Genomic DNA, 20,522 nt, shown 5'->3' with positions numbered 1-20,522 from the left:
ACAACTATTTTTGGAATTAAAGACTGAGAGATTGTGTCTATACCATATAGGGATGTAAACGGGTCTGACTCGGGGCACGTTTAGGTATTACCAACTCTGAATTAATCGGGTTTGGGTTCAGATGTAATTTGATAAAACCAAACCCAGAAACGACTACTTTAAAACACATTTAAGCTTAATGGGGTTCCAAGTTTTGTAGGATTCAGGTTCGGATTTGAATGCAAAAACCAAATCCGCATCCGATTATTAATGGGTTCTTAAGTTTCCTACCAAACTGGAATAAACGGGTTTGGTTCGGTTGGGTACCGAATCCAAACCCGTACTGTTTACATCCATATGTGTCTACGCTTTGTATTGCTGTTTTACATTAACGTTGTCACCCACCGTTTTGCCCGATCCGCTCTCTTTTTAGTCTCGAGTGCGTATCAGGTCAGAAAAGCACTGACGGGTTACCTTCTGTGCTTACTCTGATGCTGTTTATTCATGCGATCAACGGCGTCCCAAATACCATGGATGGATTCTACGCCTTCTAGATGGGTCTCACATTTTTATTTCCAGAGCCGTCGATGCCATGGATGGACGGCATCTAAGGTTTTCAAAATAAACGGCTGAAGAAACAGTTCTTCCATGGTATTTGGGACGCCGTTCATCGCATGGATAAACAGCATCAGAGCAAACACTGACGGCTTACCGTCAGTGCTTGCTCCGACCAGATATGCACTCTTTAGCTTTTAGCCCCGCACTTATTATTATTTTAATTTTAATTTTTTGGTTATAAGAGAGCGAAGGAGGGTTAGCCGCGCATCTCTCTCTCTCTCTCGTGTCCTCCATTCATTGTTGGGGCGAGCAAAGGTCGGGCCATCATCCAGGTCGTGCTCTCTCTCTCTCTCTCTCTGTCTCTCGCTCTCAATTTCCTCTTGCTTCCGGCTTCTTCCGTGGGTTTTAGGCAAAATGTTGGTTGATTACTGGCTTGACCTGTCTCGATCCTGCGCTCTTCTCACATTTGTTACAGTTTGTTTTGATGAAAGCATGTTTTGAACGATTCTTTCTCTCTCTCTCAAATCGCTTTTAGGATTTAATATATTTTTCTAAAGGGTGAACGATTCGTGCAATACTGGACCGTTTTGAGTAATGGGGAAGAGGGAGATCTCTCTCTCTCATTGCTGTTCTTGTTATTTATTTTTGTGGGAGTGGTGGTGGGGGTATTGTAACGTGGTGGTTGTGGTGGTGGTAATGATGGTTTTGGGGTTTGGTTTTGTGTTTGTTTGGAGTTGGGGGGCTGTATGTGGGACGCGTACGTGGGGTAGTTTTTGTTTCTCTTCTTTCCTCCTTTTTGGGTGATGACTTGTGGAATTCAAAGAGCCTTGCTTATTGAAGTTGTGGGTGGGTTGTTTGTGGGGGATGGGTGATGAAGATGGACTCATGGAAGGTGGTTTTGGGTGGTTGGTTCTGAATGCAGTAGTGGCTGTGTTGGTGGTGGCGGAGGCGGTGACGGTGTTGGTGTTGGTGTTGGTGGTGATCGAATCGTCGGGGTTGTTGCTGTTTGTTTGATAAGAGGCTTCGGTAAGAGAACCATTTGAGAAGATGAGCCAGAGCCCGAGAAGCAGCAGAAGCCCCTCTCCCAGAGTTCACCGCAGGCGTACCACCAGTGATCACTACTCCTATCGCGATGCTCCTTATAGGACAGACCAACGTCGTGGACCAAGGTTCTTTAATTCCCTTCCCCCGTAACTCTATTTAGCGTCAAGCTGTTTATTTTGTTTAGGATTTGGATGGCGTACTGTCTGTTGATTCTTTTTGCTATGTTAGTGGTTTGTCTAATCGCTGCTTAATGGCATAGAATAGTACTCCGATATGGTTTACTTTACGTGGTATTGTTGTTATCCAACTTCGACACACAGGGCTTGCACTGCACCCCTTGTATTTTTTCGTTTGATAAGTTCTACTTATTTGATTCATTGTGTATTCTCAGCCTGTATGTGTTGGTCTATTTTCACTTAACATTTCTAGTGATATTTGAGGAAATCAATCATGGGGTATCCTTAACCTTTGCATGTTATAGTTGGTTGTGGTAGGTGCTTACATGCTTTTCTTGTGGGACTAAATATTTCATGTTTCTTAAATTCAAGCATCCATCGATATTTATGGCTTGAGGACACAACCCGTTATGGCTTTGCTTAGTGCACTTTGAATTTGTTAACCAGGTACGGCATACAGAACATTGGGTAGCTTTGCAATAGTAATTAAGACCAACATGTCTGCCTATCATCATGATCGTCTTATTCTTCTTCTCCTTTACTTATTTATGAAAAAAAAGAGAAGACTAATATTTTGCCAAATAAAATGGGCGCAATATTGGAGATAATGGTAAGGTAGTTGTATAAAATGTATGGCTGGATATATGTTTGTGTGTGAAAGTACTTCAATGAAAATATGTCTTTCAAAAAGTAAACTCCACAATTATTCATGTGTCTTAATACTGAAAAACTTTTATTTCTGATATGCATATGTTGTGAACATTGCTGCCTCATCCAAATGAGGTCAAGCAAAGTCAGACCTGACCACTTGTAAGAACTTGAATGGTGGATTGGGTTTCAACCGATCAATTTAGGTGTTCCAAGTTTGTCAGATTAAAGTATCCTTAATGGGATGCATCCGTTCCTCCCATTCTTCAAGCTGTTGTGAGGGTGGGTTTCTTCTGAAATCTGTGGAATTCTTCGTTTCCCAGAAAAGCAGTCCATCAAGTTTATATTTTTGTTTCTGGTAATTCACTTAAGGACTTTGAATCTGTCTGCCAAAGTTGTTAGTCCCAGCCATTTATTATTTCAGAAATTAATCATAATGACATTCTTTAGTCTGATTATGATTTTGTTCAGTATCCAATCCCTCCAGATTTGTGAGCCCAACTTCCAACCAGGCTTCTTTTCCCATCTTCAAGGACAACCCAATAGATCATACTTTTGTATGATAAGTTTCTACCATCATTTGTCATCTTTATGTAGCAGCTAACAGCATTTAAGGGGGAATGCTTCATTGATCTTATTTGGTGCTCTTATGCTAGTGCTACCTAAATTGTGGGGATAATAACTTGGTTTCAGATACTTGAGTTAGTGCCTCTCCCCATTCCTTTTGTTCCACAGGAACTTTATGAGAAGCTTTGTAATTCTAGTGTCCACAAACTTAGGCACCTTGCAATGTTGTGAATAGCGTTGAGGTGTAGCGAGGCATAAGACCCGCTCATGAAGCGACGTGTAAGCCTCGAAGCGTAAAGCGTAAGCTTCACAAAAAATATTAAAAATTCGACCTCACAACTGTCTTCATAGTTAAACAGATCTTTTATTCCCCATTCCGAGATCAATTGTGGCTAAAGTCTTCTAGAAACATGCTGTTGACCTCACAGCTGTCTTCAGTTAAGACCCTAGAAGCATTAACGTGAATCCTTGAGGCAAGACTGGTTTGTGTCTGTGGACCTCTATTTTGTTTTCAGCCTTCATTGGATGAAGGTACCTTCCTTTGAATCTCCTCCCTTTCTAGCAAGGGGCCTGCCTCATGTGTTGGTCATAGAGCCCAAGGTGACTTCCATGAATGACACATATGAACCTTCCTCTTGTTTCTCATATGTATTCAACCCCTCTCCACTCTAAAATTGGAAGGTCTGCATATGGCAAAATTCTTGTCCAATCAGAAAACTCGCCTGTCACTTATCTGTGTTAGTGTGATTTCATCGTGGTCTGGTATATTTTGTGTTGCTATGGTTTAGAAATTCCTTGCTAGACTCTCTTTTTTTATTCTTTTATTTTTGCTGGACTTTCTTTTTTATTCTTTTAGTTTTGCTTGTCTACATGTCTATATAGACTATATTGATATATTCTCATGCAATATGGAGATTCGGAGAACTGTCTCTCAACCATCTTTATTAGTTAGTATGACTTCATCTTCAAGGCTAGTATATTTGTTAGCTTGTGGAGTAGTACTGAAAATTTGACGTAAAATGCGTACTAACGGACTGGAGAAGTTTGATGAATTTCTTTCCCTGAAGGATGAATCCTGTGGAGTGAACTGTACATAGTTAAGAGAAATACTTGTGGTAGAAGTAATGACCACATGATTTTCTAGCTGCTGTGTTTTGGACATGTACATTGCGAAAGTATATTCTTGCTAAATATGTGAAGTGCCCCGAGTCTTTAGAGATCTTAATACAAGATTGTTTGATGCAAGTAAGCCAGAATAAAGAACTTGGTCCACTAATCAGATCTATTGGTCCATGAAAAATCTTTCTTCAAGGGCTAATGTTTATTTCATGGGGACGATGATGGTATTGTTTTCTTTATATTCTGAAGCCTGTTTATTATAAAAATTTGTAAAATGAAGAATGCGATTCAACAACTTCTTTTCGGCATCATCGGAGAAAATAGTCATGGTATTTTATTGAGAGTTGCTACATTTGAGAATTTCTTGCTAGGTTTCCATTTTTGACTTGTTTGGTTTTGCCTTATCTATATATGGAAAGATTCTTGTGCAATCCAAAGACTCATCTCTCAACCATCTCTAATTCTCTGGTAGTTAGTGTGACTTCATACCAGGCTAGTATATATATATATATATATATATATATATATATATATATATATATATATATATATATATATATATATATATATATATCACAGGGACTCTTCAACTAGGTGCCGCACCCTGACCCGATGCGGTCAACCTGACCTTGGGTGCAGTCAACGCACTCAGGGTCATTTATGTCCAACTTTTGGACTTTATATATATATATAATTTTTTATATTTTTGCCACACCCCCGCACCCAAGCTTTTTGAAAGTGCCGCACCCCCACACCCATGTGACATATATATATACAACAACAACAACTACGCCTTCATCCCAAAACAATTGGGGTCGGCGATATGAACCAAAAAAGAAAATCATTCTGGGTCTTCCACATGAATCCTTCTCCTCCAATCATTTTTATCCAATGCCATGTCCTCGGTGAGGTTCAAAGCATTCATATCCTTTCCTATCACCTCCATCCATGTCTTCCTAGGCCTACCCTAACCTCTTTTAACTAATACATTTTCCCATTTCTCTATCCTTCTAACTGGAGCGTCATTAGGCCTTCGCCGAATATGTCCAAACCATCGTAAACGATTCTCTCTCATCTTATTTTCAATGGGTGCAACGCTTACCTTCTTACGTATCTCCTCGTTCTGAATCTTATCTTTTATTATATTTTCACACATCCATCTCAACATACGTATCTCATCTACACTCATCTTTTGAATATGCTGTCTCTTGGCAGCCCAACATTCCATACCATATAGTAAAGCGGGCCTAATAGTCATCCTATAAAACTTTTCCTTCAACCGCAATGACATTCTACGATCGCACAACACTCCAGTTGCACTCTTCCATTTCATCCACCCAACCTTTATCGTATGATTTACATCTCCATCAATTTCTTCATACTTTTGAATGATCGATCCCAAATATTTGAAACAATCATCCACCGGTATTTCTTGCTCACCAAGCTTCACTACACTCCCATCACTACTTCGTTGCTTACTAACCCGACATTCCATGTATTCTGTCTTACTCTTACTCAACTTAAAACCTCTTGCTTCCAATTTCTGTCTCTATAATTCTAACTTAGCATTAACCCCAACTCTAGACTCATCAATCAAAACAATATCATCAGCAAACAACATACACCATGGCACATTTTCTTGAATTGATCTTGTAAGCTCATCCATCACTATAGCAAATAGGAAAGGGCTTAAAGTAGATCCTTGATATAACCCAACCGTTATAGGAAAATTGGTTGTCACTGTAATGAAAAGAGGCGGAAGCACCAATGGAGTAAAAAGCACTCTTTAAGAGTGACTTCAAGAGCCAAGAACACAAACACTAACAGTGCACACACAAAACTCTTAAAAGTAGAAAATGACCTAAAGTCATAAGTTGGATTTATTGAAAAAAGGAAGAGAAGGGTAAAAAACCCAATGCATACAAGAGGAGAATACCTCCTCTATTTATAGAGGAGGGAGACTCAAGGAAGGGACCACAAGGGGCTCCCATGTAGTCGTTGGGAGCCCCAACGGTCATAAATCTGACCGTTGGGGCCCCAACGACTACAAGTGTGGGGCCCTTGTGGTCTTACAAAAAGGAGAAAATAAAAAAAGGAAAAAGAAAAAGGAGAAAAAGGAAAAAGTAAAAAAGAAAAGTTACATTGTGGTTTTACAAGAATACCCCTATCGGGTATTTCAATAAAATGGAAAATGTATATATATACATATATGTATATATATACTTATATATATACGAATGTATATATATAAGTATATGTATATATATATATATATATACATATTTTAACAGTCACCCCTCCACAAGTGCGGACATTGGTTACTACTCCTTCATACATATCTTTAATTATACTAATGTACTTGAGAGAAACACTTTTCTTCATCATTGTCCACCAGAGAACGTCCCTAGGTACTCTATCATATGCCTTCTCCAAATCAATAAAAACCATATGCAAATCTTTGTTCCTCTCTCTATTTCTCTCAATAAGTTGTCTAAGAAGATATATATATATATATATATATATATAGGGACTGTCCAACCAAAGAAAGGTCCAAAATCTACAACCGATGTTGATCAACGGTGTTCATTCTCTAACGATCGAGTTTTTCATCAATCGGACTTTACACATTGGATTTTTATTATTTTTTAGTAAGTGACATGTTTTAGATTATGAATTTTTAGTATTTAGATGTGTTTTGGAAAGCAGTACAAAATCAACAGCCCACAATACTTTGTATTGTAAAAGTTTTAAATGCATTATGAGCCATCGATTTTTCACTTTCCAAAAAACATGTCTAGATGTCGTAAAGTCTGTGTCAAACATTTTTCTTACTAAATAAATTATAAAAAACAAATATATAAGGCCCGATTGATGAATCACTCAAACATTAGAGAACGGGAGCCATTTGATCATCATAGGCGGTAGATTTTGGACCTTCCTTTGGTTGGGTGGTCACCCTTCCATATATATATATATATATCAGTCACCTGTATAGTTAAAGGTAATTTCTCGGCAGGGGTATTTCTCAGAGAGATTTTCAAAAGTTGATAAATCTCAAGAATTTAAAAAAATGAAAAATATAAATAACAACAAAAAACCTAAAAAAATGATAAGTTTTGTATTATTTTTATTTCAAAAATATAAAGAAACATGCTTAAAGGGTTTTAAAATATAAAAACAAAAACAAAAACAAAAACATAGGAAATGCAAACTTAAAAAAACTCAAAAATATCGCGATATTTTGAAAATATCGTGATATATTCAAAATATCAGCGATATCGGTGACAGTGATATATATATATATATATATTCGGAGTTTGTATGATTTAATAATTCCTTGCTAGACTATTTATTTATTCTTTTTTTACTTTTGCTGTGTCTACATAGGTTATTCTTATGCAATCTGACGAGTTTTCTCTCAACCATCCTTCAGGGTAGTATATTTGCTAGCTTGTGGAGTTGTACTATCTGCTCTGGATTGGACATGGACATTGTGACAGTGGATTTATGGTAATTTTATGAAGTTACATGAGTCTTTAGAGATCTTGACACAAGATTGTGTGATGCAAGTAGGCCAGAATAAGGAACTTGGTCCACCAGGCAGATTATGGTCTGAAAAATCTATTATTGAGGGCTAAACATTTGTTTCATGGGGATGATGATTAGATTATTTTGTTTCTATTCTCAGTTTGTTTATAAATAAATACAGCATTTTAAAATTTTTGTAAAATGTAGTGTGGTTCAACAACCTTTTTTAGGATTCAAAAGAGAACGTTTCAGTGTTTCACTGACCCAAAGGCTGTTTATAGGAAAGAATGAAAAAACATCAAGAAGCAAAGAGGATGGTATAGGTGGTCTAATGAGGATTGAACCTGGTATTGCCCTGATTCCCTGTAAATCTGGTTTTTTGCTGCTGTAAAATGGAAGAGAAGAGCGGAACTTGGCAGTGATGGAGAGGGGCTGCTCTATTAACTTTCTCATTAATAGGAAAAACAACCCTAGAAGCTATGTAGTCAAAAGCGCTAGGCGGTGCCTAGTAGGTGGACTCCTAAAAAGATTAGTCGGAGGCTAGGCAGGTCTAGGCGGACTAGTCGGTACCTTAATTAAAAAAATAAAAAATATGCAAATGTGCCGTGGTGTATGTTGTTTGTTGATGATATTGTTTTGATTGATGAGTCTAGAGCTGGGGTTAATGCTAAGTTAGAATTATGGAGACAGACATTAGAAGCAAGAGGTTTTAAGTTGAGTAAGAGTACAACAACAACAACTACGCCTTCATCCCAAAACAATTGGGGTCAGCGATATGAACCAAAAAAGAAAATCATTCTGGGTCTTTCACATGAATCCTTCTCCTCCAATCATTTCTATCCAATGCCATGTCTTCGGTGAGGTTCAAAGCATTCATATCCTTTCCTATCACCTCCATCCATGTCTTCCTAGGCCTACCCCGACCTCTTTTAACTAATATATTTTCCCATTTCTCCATCCTTCTAACTGGAGCATCATTAGGCCTTCGCCGAATATGTCCAAACCACCATAAACGATTCTCTCTCATCTTATTTTCAATGGGTGCAACGCCTACCTTCTTACGTATCTCCTCGTTCTGAATCTTATCTTTTATTGTATTTCCATACATCCATCTCAGTATACACATTTCAGCTACACTCATTTTTTGAATATGATGTCTCTTGGCAGCCCAACATTCCGTACCATATAGTAAAGCGGGCCTAATAGTCGTCCTATAAAACTTTCCCTTCAACCGCAATGGCATTCTACGATCGCACAATACTCCAATTGCACTTTTCCATTTCATCCACCCAACCTTTATCCTATAATTTACATCTCCATCAATTTCTCCATACTTTTGAATGATAGATCCCAAATATTTGAAACAATCATCCACCGATATTTCTTGCTCACCAAGCTTCACTACACTCCCATCACTACTTCGTTGCTTACTAAACCGACATTCCATGTATTCTGTCTTACTCTTACTCAACTTAAAACCTCTTGCTTCCAATGTCTGTCTCCATAATTCTAACTTAGCATTAACCCCAGTTCTAGACTCATCAATCAAAACAATATCATCAACAAACAACATTGCACCACGACACATTTTCTTGAATTGATCTCGTAAGCTCATCCATCACTATAGCAAATAGGAAAGGGCTTAAAGCAGATCGTTGATGTAACCCAACCGTTATAGGAAAATTGGTTGTCACCCCTCCACAAGTGCGGACATTGGTTACTACTCCTTCATACATATCTTTAATTATACTAATGTACTTGAGAGAAACACCTTTCTTCATCATTGTCCACCAGAGAACGTCCCTAGGTACTCTATCGTATGCCTTCTCCAAATCAATAAAAACCATATGCAAATCTTTGTTCCTCTCTCTATTTCTCTCAATAAGTTGTCTAAGAAGATGTATAGCTTCTATAGTTGATCTTCTAGGCATAAAACCAAATTGATTCTCCGATATCATGACAATCTTCCTCAACCTAGACTCAATCACCCTCTCCCAACGTTTCATAGTATGACTCATGAGTTTTATACCACGATAGTTTGTGCAATCTTGTATATCACCCTTATTCTTATATAGAGGCACTAAAGTGCTCTTCCTCCACTCATTAGGCATCTTATTTGTCTGCCAAATCTTGTTAAAAAGATTTGTCAACCATTCTAAACCTTTCTCTCCCAAGCATTTCCAACCCTCGATAGGTATACCATCTGGGCCAACTGTCCTTCTTGATTTCATTTTCTTCAAAGTCTCTGCAATTTCTTTCTTTTGAATCTTGCGCATGAAGTCACGATTCATCTCATGAAAAGGAATGGACAAGTCTCCAAGATCTTGAGCATGACTTTCATTAAATAACTTATCAAAATAATTTTTCCATCTCTCCTTAATCTCCTCATCTTTGACTAAAACCCTTTGCGTTTCATCTTTGATACATCTAACCATACCCAGATCCGTCGATTTTCTATCTCTCATCTTTGCAAGCCTATAAATATCATTCTCGCCCTCTTTGGTATCCAACTTGTCATAAACCTCCTTATATACCTTATATACCTTATAAGTTGAGTAAGAGTAAGACAAAATATATAGAATGCCGGTTTAGTAAGCAACAAAGTAGTGATGAGAGTGTAGTGAAGCTTGGTGATCAAGAAATACTGGTGGATGACTGTTTCAAATATTTGAGATCTATCATTCAAAAGTATGGAGAAACTGATGGAGATGTAAATCATAGGATAAAGGTTGGGTGAATGAAATGGAAAAGTGCAACTGGAGTGTTGTGCGATCGTAGAATGCCATTGTGGTTGAAGGAAAAGTTTTATAGGACGACAATTAGGCCCGCTTTACTATATGGTACGGAATGTTGGGCTGCCAAGAGACATCATATTCAAAAAATGAGTGTAGCTGAGATGCATATGCTTAGATGGATGTGTGAAAATACAATAAAACATAAGATTCGAAACGAGGAGATACGTAAGAAGGTAGGCGTTGCATCCATTGAAAATAAGATGAGAGAGAATCATTTACGATGGTTTGGACATATTCGGCGAAGGCCTAATGATGCTCTAGTTAGAAGGATGGAGAAATGAGAAAATATATTAGTAAAAAGAGGTCGGGGTAGGCCTAAGAAGACTTGGATGGAGATGATAGGAAAGGATATGAATGCTTTGAACCTCACCGAGGACATGACATTGGATAGAAATGATTGGAGGAGAAGGATTCATGTGGAAGACCCAGAATGATTTTCTTTTTTGGTTCATATCGCCGACCCCAATTGTTTTGGGATGAAGGCGTAGTTGATGTTGTTGTAAAAAATATGCAAATGAACTGCTAAAATCAGTAACAAACATGTATGCAACATAAAACCAATCACCAATAATTAAAGATAAAAAAAACATGTCAAACATTATAAAGCCTGCCCAAATATTAAAAACAATTGAATAAGCAAAACAAGCAACTATCAACAAATACCGAATAATTTAAAATAAAGTGCTAAAACTAACAATGAACATGTATCCAACATAAAATTAATCAACAACAAATTCATGAAGCATAAGATATTGCTATCGCCAAGCATAGTAAACATGTTAATGATGTTATTATACAAAATCTGCACAAATATTATTAAGACCAACAACAAAGATGTATCAAACATAAAATGAATCAACAAATGCACAAAGTACTAAATACCTCTACCATGAAGCATAGTTGCATAGTAAACCTCTTATATTACAAAACCTGCCAAAAAATTAAGAAGAATTGAATAAGCAAGCAAATAATTAATTTTAATAAAAGTTATGCAATTTAAACATAATCTGAATTCTTAAAATAAAGTTAATCAACAAATGCTACATGCCTTACAATTGCCTCCTATGCCAAGTAGATGTTGCTTAATTCTGTATATCCCTCCAGAATATGTTCCAAGACAAAGTTCACATGTCACATAATTCATATCGCTCTTGTCTTTGCAAAAAGCCCACTCCCATGTCGGGTCCTTTGAATTCCTCTTAAATTTCTCGAATGTTTGATTTTGAACAGCTGAAGTAGAAGAAGCACTTGCGCTTGCACTAGCTAATGATGGCCCCTCCATTGGTTATTCTAGCACAAAAAAAACAAATTTTAAAAGAACCACAAATATATTAGAATCACATAATCATATATATATATATATATATATTGCATTTGTATATAATATACAATTAACTATTATTATATATTGTCACCAAGATAAAAAAAAGTTTGGTGTACAGTAGTCACTAAGGAGTTCAATGGAATGGAAAAAGAGGTGTCATAACCAAGTGATGACATAATCTTAAGCACCTAAATTACTGCAAACTTCAAGAGAACGTAAAAAAACAATTTCACATAGATCATGCAAACTTCAGGAGAAAGTGATGATAACTAAGGAACTTTCTTTTGGATAGAGGATGTTACTTTTTCTATAAATATTCTTTTAATCCTCGGTAGTAGTCATGGTATCTACAGTTACCTGGTGCAACATGATAGAACGAAAGATCTAATATTGGAAAAAAAAAGAATGTTTATGAAACTAGATCATGAAATCAGCCTGTAGCTCATTATAGTTTCAAGTCATTATCTGTACAAACTACTAAGGCATTGCTATGTGTTTGGATTTTGATTCCTTGCTTTCCATATTTGTTACTCAACTTATGACAACTATAAAGTATAAACATGAAAAAGTGTAAAACAGGGCATGCAAGTTATCATATAAAGACCAGAATCATTTATGCACAACTTGTTTTGTCTCCCTTTTTCTCCGATCACTACTACCTACAGGATTGCTTTGCTCTCCTTGTTCTTTTGTTATTTTTTCCATAATTTCTTCTGTTTTAGAGATGTTTATTCTTCCTGATTATGTGTTGTTAAATTGTATCAATTCATGTATATATATATATATATATATATATATATATATATATATATATATATATATATATATATATATATATATATATATATAGCCCCAGGGGCATTTCTGTCATTTCTCATTTTACGCATATTCACAATTGTGAATGTGCATGTAACTTTTCTTCTTTTCTCTTTTCTCTTTTCTTTTCTTTCTTTCTTTCTTTTCTTTCTTCCTTTTTTCTTCTCTTTTTCTTTTCTACCTTTTTTATTAAAAGTCAAAGGAGGGGGAGACATTGGAGTCGTTGGACCCCCCTCCAACGGTTAGATTTCTAACCGTTGGAGGGGCTCCAACGTCTAGTAGGAGCCCCTCCTTTTGGTCTCCTTTTGTATTATAAATAGGGGTATATCCCCACTATTGTATTCATTCTTGTGGGAGCCTTTGTGCTCACCTTTGCTCAATAGATTCAATCTTTTGCATTTCAAGTGTTCTCTTTATACCTTTGCGTACTTTTGTTCAAGTGTTTTTTGTGTGTCTTTGTACATGTATCCCCTTGTGGAGTTTGTGCTTGTAGTGCACATCTTTGAAGATATTTTTACATGGTATCAGAGCAAGGTTGGGAGAAAAGAAGATAGTGTATTTTGTTCTCTCTATTGGGTGCCTCGAAAAGCATGCCGTCAAGTTTTGGTGATCGGGGTAAAGACTAGTTTCTTCATTCAATATTTTAGAAGCATCCTACATCGAGTAGGACTTTATCTCCTTGTGGTACACATCTCTTCTCTTTAATGGGCGAAAAGGACTCTCACTTCTCTCTTGGTTTCAAATTAAATGGATCTAATTACCATGTATGGGCCGGGAATATGGAGGTTCATATCAAAGGTAAGGGTCTTTGGGGATATGTTCAAGGAACTATTCCCGAACCTGAACCTAAAATCACTATCTTTGAGAAAGGGGATATTAAGGTTCTTGACGGAGAAGAAAGAAAAAAAGTTTTTGAGGAATACAATAAAAGCATGAAGAATGGGAGATGAAGAACTACAAAATTCTTTCGTGGTTTTTCTCTTCGGTGAAAACAAAGATTAATGCCAATATATTGAAATTCAAGAAAGCTTATCAAGTATGGGAGTATCTTGAACGAATGTATACGTCAAGAGACTTGTCCCATAAATATTACCTTCAAAGGAAGGCTTTAACTCTTCATTAAGGAGAGATGTCGGTTAGAGAATATTTTGCCGAATTATCGGCTATTTGGGATGAACTTGCTCTCCTTGAGCCTAAATGGAGTGAAGAGGCAATCGAATTGAGGCAAAAACAACTTGAATAGGATCACTTTTTTAATTTCTTAAATGGGCTTAGACCTGAGTTCAAACAGTCTAGATCCTCTCTTTTATCTTCTTTTTCTTCTCCACCTTTAGAAGATGTTCTTACCAAATTAAGTGGAGAAGAAACCAGATTGGGAATGATTAAAACCAATCAAAATGTGTTGGCCGTCCCCTCTAAAAACGAAGATGAGGGAGCTTACGCTGTATCTAGACTGGGGAGCAATGTCAAACCTTATAAACCTCCCCACTTCAACAAGAATCAAGGAGGAAGAGAAAATAATGGACAATATGGAAGAAGAGACTACAGTAAAATCGTGTCATTTTTTGTAAAGAACCCGGACACTAGGGGTGGCAATCGGGTCGGGTTAGCGGGTTGGCGTGTCAGCATACCTCAACCCGAACCCGACCCGTTTATTAAACGGGTCGGCTCTGGCAAACACTAACCCGACCCATTTAATAAACGGGTAACCTGACATGACCCGCCAACCCGTTTAATAAATGGGTTGGGTCGGGAAAATGGGTTGGCGGGTTGGATTGGTGGGCGGGTCAGGTTGGTGGGTCGGGTTGGCAGACAAGTTGGCAGGTCAGGTTGGCGGGTCAGCGTGTCGGGTTGGCGGGTTGACCCGCCCGCCTAACCCGTTTATTAAACGGGTCAGCCGGGTTGGCGGGTTGGCATACCCCCAACCCGAACCCGACCCGTTTAATAAACGGGTTAGGCGGGTCGACCCGTTTATTAAACGGGTTGGCTTAAGCCCAACCCGAACCCGCCTAAGAGGCGGGTTGGCGGGTCGTGTCAGGTTTTGCCACCCCTACCGGACACATAAAACCCGTATGTCCCAAATGGAAAAAGATGGTGGCAATGTCGACAACTTTCCAAGAGGAGAAGTCGTCTACCTCCGACAATGCCAATCTATCTCTAAATCAAATTATTGAAGCTCTTCAACCACTTCTCAAGGGATCAAATATCTGGAGCCGCTGCGTCCTCTTTCTCTCCTCCAGGTAAAATTCTGTAGGCTATTAGACTCGGGTGCATCCTTTCATATAACTTCAAATGCTTTTACACTGACCAATTATTCTAAAAACCTCTCACCATCCTTTGTTTCTACTGTGGATGGGGCTTCTCTTGAAATTGAAGGAATTGGAGACTTTGAAAAACAAGATTTTTTTGTTCCTAAAATTAAATTTATTTCAAAATTAAGTTTGAACTTGCTTTTCGTCTCTCAACTTTCGGATCATGGATGTGATATAAAATTCTCATTACATAAATGTTGGATACAGGATCGCCGGTCCGTGAAGTTGATTGGGGAAGGCTCTAAGAAGGGTGACCTCTATTTCATGAAACCTCTTCAAATTCCAAAAACTTCTTTTTGTAATATTATCCAACATAAAGATATAAATGTTTGGCATAAACGCCTTGGGCATCCAAGTATTGACAAGCTTTCTCATATTTATTTTGCTAAAACATTATGTAAAGAAAATTTCAGTTGTAATTGTATTCTGGGAAAAATGAGAAGCTTACCTTTTGGTTCAAGATCTATGTTTTCAACCAAACCTTTTGAAATTGTGCATTCGGATGTATGAAGACCCGCACCTGTAGTTTCTATGGGAGGTTTTTCAACAACAACAACAACAACTATGCCTTCATCCCAAAACAATTGGGGTCGGCGATATGAACCAAAAAAGAAAATCATTCTGGGTCTTCCACATGAATCCTTCTCCTCCAATCATTTCTATCCAATGCCATGTCCTCGGTGAGGTTCAAAGCATTCATATCCTTTCCTATCATCTCCATACAAGTCTTCCTAGGCCTACCCCGACCTCTTTTAACTAATATATTTTCCCATTTCTCCATCCTTCTAACTGGAGCATCATTAGGCCTTCGCCGAATATGTCCAAACCACCGTAAACGATTCTCTCTCATCTTATTTTCAATGGGTGCAACACCTACCTTCTTACGTATCTCTTCGTTCCGAATCTTATCTTTTATTGTATTTCCACACATCTATCTAAGCATACGCATCTTAGCTACACTCATTTTTTGAATATGATGTCTCTTGGCAGCCCAACATTCCGTACCATATAGTAAAGCGGGCCTAATTGTCGTCCTATAAAACTTTCCCTTCAACCGCAATGGCAAACTGTTGGATATACTTTCATATTATGTTATTTATGTTGATGACTATTCAAGATACAGTTGGATATACTTTCTAAAACATAAGCATGATGTCTTTTCCACTTTTAAGAATTTTCATGTAATGATAGAAACCCAATTGAATAGGAAGTTACAAATCTTTAGAACAGATTCAGCGGTGAATTTCTCTCAAATGATTTTAAAAGCTATATAGAGAGTAATGAGATCATTCATCAAAGGTCTTGTCCCTAAACTTCTCAACAAAACGGCTTAGCTGAACGAAAACACAGACATATTATTGAAACTATAAGGACTCTACTTATTTCTCAAAAGATTCCAAAAAGATTTTGGGCCGAAGCTGCCCTGGCCTCTGTCTATCTAATAAATCGTCTTCCATCTAAAAATTTAAGCCAAATATCTCCTTTTGAAGCTTTATGTAAAAAAGAACCCGATTATAATAGATTACGATTTTTTAGCTACAAATGTTTTGTTCTCACTGATAAAAATGATAAGTTATCTCCTAAAGTCATTCCCTGTGCTTTTCTTGGTTATTCAGAAACACAAAAAGGCTTTTGGTGTTATAACCTTCAAAATGATAAACTGTACATCTAAAAAATGTCACCTTTTTGGAAAATGAAAGTGGCTTTGAGAAAAACACAACACTCCCCAATAATGCTGATTACTCTTTTTTATTTGAATTACTAAATAGGAATGAAGATTTCTTTAGTGATGATGACACAAATAATGAGAACATTGATAATGAAGCTCCTCTGTCTGTTCAACTGGTAGAAGAAGCCGTAAATGAACCAATTACTTATTCACATAGAGATAGAAATACGTTCAAAAGTGCGATGGAAAGATATAGTGATTTTAGTGAGCCCTCTCAAGATAGCAACTTACGAAGAACTGAAAGACCTAGGAGAAATCCTTGCAGATTTATATCCTATGGATATTTTTCCCTAAAACATAGGGCTTGCCTTAGTGCCATTTACTCGTATGAAGAACCCAGAAACTTCGAAGAAGCTCAAGAAAAATTAGAATGGAGAGATGCAATGGATAATGAACTTAGTGCCTTTAACAGAGCCAAAACTTGGGAATTTCAAAATCTTCCAGAAGGAAAAAAGACAATAGGATGTAGATGAGTCTTTTAAGGTTAAGACCAAGAGTGATGGTACTCTTGAAAGATATAAGGCCCCGCTAGTAGCAAAAGGTTATAGCTTAGAATATGGTATTGATTACGAAGAAACCTTTGCTCATGTGGCAAGAATGGTCACTGTGAGATGTTTAATCACTACTGTATCAATTAAAAAAAGGAACATATATCAAATGGACGTTAAAAATGCTTTTCTAAATGGGGACCTAAACGAAGAAGTCTACATGGAGGCCCTCCTGGCATGGATATACCAAAGGGTAAAGTTCTTCGACTTAGAAAAGCCTTGTATGGTTTAAAGCAAGCCCCAAAGGCTTGGTACGATCGATTTAATAAAGTAATGGTTGAAACTGGATTCAATTCTTGTTATACTGATACTGCTCTTTTTGTCAAAAAGTCTGATGCAGGAATTGTAATTTTGTTGTTATATGTTGATGATATGCTAATAACAGGCAGTGATATTAAGGGAATCAGAAATATCAAATCCGCCTCTTTGGTTGAAGTTCTATGTGCTTTGTGGTTGTCTTTGAATGTCATTATGCTATGGTTTTTTTGTTTTCACAGTGATTTATATGCGAGTGAGTTTTCCACTGTCATTTGTTACACACAAAAGAAGAAGAGGCGGATGAAGGGGAAGAGAAGAAGAAGAAGAAAAAAAAAAGAAGAGAGGCGGAGGAAGGGTGTGAAGAAGAAGAAGAGTCAGGGAGAGAGAAAGAAAGACAAAGAGGAAAAAAAAAGAAGAAAAATGAAGAAAAAAAAAGAAGAAAAGAAGAAGAGAGGTGGAGGAAGGGTGTGAAGAAGAAAATGAGTCGGGAGAGAGAAAGAAAGAAAGACAGAGAGAGGAGAAGAAGAAGAGGGGAGGAAAAGCATGCATACCTAAGGGCGATGGCAGAGGGCGCACGATGGCGACGACAGAGGTCGGATGAGGGTGACAACAGAGGGTGACACCGCGACCTGCGAGCCTACGATTGCGAGAGTGAGCGAAAGAGGAGAGATCGAGAGAGCAAGAGAGAAGATCGAGAGAGCATAGAGCGAGAGAGAAGAGAGATCGAACGAAGAGTAAGAGGGGAAGGGTTTTATAACCCTTTCCTCTCCCTCTCGTGTTTTAATATTAAAAAAAAGGCTTTCTTGCCCTTGCACCTAGGCGCTGGGGCAAGTTAGGCACCAACTAGGTGCTAGTCGGCCTCTAGTAAAAAAAAATAGGGCCCTTTTTTTTTAAACCTAGGAATCTGTCGGATTCCTAGGTCCCTTAGTGCCTAGTTGACACTTTTGACTACATAGTCTAGAAGGGTTTAATACATAGGTTTATAATGATCACAGACATGCCATACAACAAGATACTACATAATAAATAAACAAAAAGCACAATATTACAGATCTCTCAATAAGATGGTAATGCTGCAAATGATGATTTTTCCCCTTGTGTCATATGTAGTCTTCTGAAAAAAGCTAATCTTTTATTTGCTCAAGAACTTCAATTGGTAACAAATCCATATATCATGCTATTGTGAACTTTTTCCACCAATTGAACAGTGAGTTATCCTAGCCAGTTTTCAACAGTTCTATACCTTTATTTTCTGTAGTTCAGGACTTCGCATCAGAGGTTGCTCATGGAAGTGTGCCTAGGTTCTTGTGAAATATATCTACCATATTCTTGTGAAATATCTTATGTTTAAAGAGTGTAACATAATCACTTTATCCTACATTGGTTTACAGGTCCATTTCATCATTTTAGTTTTTCATATTTGGTTGTCATTTAGCATTGCCTTGTGGAACATTATACCATCTTGTGTGACATTTTGCAGAATGAATGATTTGTGCAAGAACTGTAAACGTCCTGGACATTATGCAAGAGAGTGCCCTAATGTCTCTGTCTGCAACAACTGTGGTCTTCCTGGGTAAAAGAAACAGCTGACTTGGATTATTACTAGAATTCTATTTTCCTTTCCCCTTGTAATCTTCCATTTTCTTAGCAAAAGTTCCAAACATGATTTTTCCAGGCATCACAAATACATTTGATATATTTTGTCCAGGCACATCGCTTCTGAATGCAGTACCAAGTCTCTCTGCTGGAATTGTAGGGAACCGGGCCATGTGGCAAGCCAATGCTCCAATGAAGCCATCTGCCATACTTGTGGGAAAGTAGGCCACCTTGCCAGAGCCTGTCCTGCACCACCATTGCCGCCTGGTGACCTGAGGCTCTGTAACAACTGTTACAAGCAAGGGCACATTGCCGCTGACTGTACGAATGAGAAGGCCTGCAACAATTGCCGGAAGACAGGGCATTTGGCACGTGACTGCCCTAATGAGCCAGTGTGCAACTTGTGCAATGTTGTTGGCCATGTTGCAAGGCGATGCCCCAAGTTTCAGGTGATAGGAGATAGAGGTGGTGGCATGGGACGAAGCAGTTCTTACCGGGATGTGATATGCAGAAACTATAATCAGGTAGGTCATATGAGTCGGGATTGCATGGGTCCTATGATGATATGTCACAACTGTGGAGGCCGTGGACATATGGCATTTGAGTGCCCATCTGGTAGGTTCATTGATCGTGGTCCTAGAAGGTACTAATATCATATACCTTGCAGTGTGTTGGAGGCAAAACCGGGATTACATATGTCCGGACATGTGTTGTTAGTAGTGATCTAGCTTTCGCTGATTTATCCTTGCAGACCCATTTTCTCATATTTGGAAATGTTGAGGATGAAACTATATCCTTTGGGATCTTGGTAATTTTGTTTCTACTTTTGTGACTTTTCTTTTGCTGTTTCTCCTTTCATGTTCTCTTTTTCCCCTTTTTGTTTGGCTTTATTTTTAAGACTGTTTGCATGATATAAAGATGGAACACGTTCTGCAGAAAAGGGTGCCATTTTTGCAGCACCAAAGAACTGCTGTGGAGCGGCTCCAAAAACGGGAGTTGTCCCTCTATGGATTTATTTCAAAGATTTAATTTTGTTTTTGCAAAATCATGATCCAGGCGTGTGTGCTTTTTGAGGAAGCCGTTAATGCACCTTAAGACTTGGATAAAGTGTTGGTTGTGTGCATGCACCTGTTCATAGGTTGATTCACTCTTAATGTAGTTATCTCTATTTGTAGGACGGAGTTGGCAACTCTATGTTCTTTTTACTTGAGATGAGATTCATATTAGTTAGGTCACATTCAAATTAGGTGTTAAATTGCTTAATCATCCTTTCTGCCTGGCGGGCAGAGAGGATGATACAATCATTAGTTGGATGATACAAATATGATCATTTATATTTTGAGTATGGTGAATGGTCACATATTCAAGTTAGATGTTAAATTGTTTAATTATCGTCCTCTCTGCCTGGTGGCTGGTGGGCATAGTTAAGTGAGGTTTGATACCTAATGCGTATAAGTTACTGAGGAAGTCCTAATTTTATCTTAACTATATAAAAAAAAATCACTGTTGAAAGGACACTAATTGC

At 37.8% G+C, this 20,522-nt stretch overlaps 1 protein-coding gene across 2 annotated transcripts; it reads left to right on the top strand.

Annotated features, from left to right (window-relative positions):
• Positions 1-790: 790 nt before the first annotated feature.
• LOC149845154 (uncharacterized) lies at positions 791-20,042 on the top strand. Of its 2 annotated transcripts, none has more exons than XM_089995563.1 (4): positions 791-869; positions 1,460-1,706; positions 18,882-18,974; positions 19,110-20,042. In XM_089995563.1, the coding sequence occupies exons 2-4, from the start codon at positions 1,585-1,587 to the stop codon at positions 19,645-19,647; spliced, it is 753 nt and encodes a 250-aa protein (XP_089851689.1). In that variant the 5' UTR covers positions 791-869; positions 1,460-1,584; the 3' UTR covers positions 19,648-20,042. The 2 variants fall into 2 exon arrangements, with proteins under 2 accessions (XP_089851689.1, XP_089851690.1); XM_089995564.1 differs by having other exon boundaries at positions 812-869; positions 1,415-1,706.
• The last annotated feature ends 480 nt before the right edge of the window (positions 20,043-20,522 follow it).

Source organism: Nuphar pumila, chromosome 2, assembly GCF_984573655.1.
Source record: "Nuphar pumila chromosome 2, dmNupPumi1.hap1.1, whole genome shotgun sequence".
Lineage (NCBI taxonomy): Eukaryota > Viridiplantae > Streptophyta > Magnoliopsida > Nymphaeales > Nymphaeaceae > Nuphar > Nuphar pumila.
This window is presented reverse-complemented; position numbering and strand designations above follow the sequence as displayed.

What these genes read in the sequence shown, in the direction of transcription:
- LOC149845154 (XM_089995563.1), top strand. Translation starts at nt 1,585, where the DNA reads ATGAGCCAGAGCCCGAGAAGCAGCAGAAGCCCCTCTCCCAGAGTTCAC. An exon ending in GACCAACGTCGTGGACCAAG is followed by an intron (nt 1,707 to 18,881) that starts GTTCTTTAATTC and finishes GACATTTTGCAG; the next exon opens with AATGAATGATTTGTGCAAGA. An exon ending in AACAACTGTGGTCTTCCTGG is followed by an intron (nt 18,975 to 19,109) that starts GTAAAAGAAACA and finishes TATTTTGTCCAG; the next exon opens with GCACATCGCTTCTGAATGCA.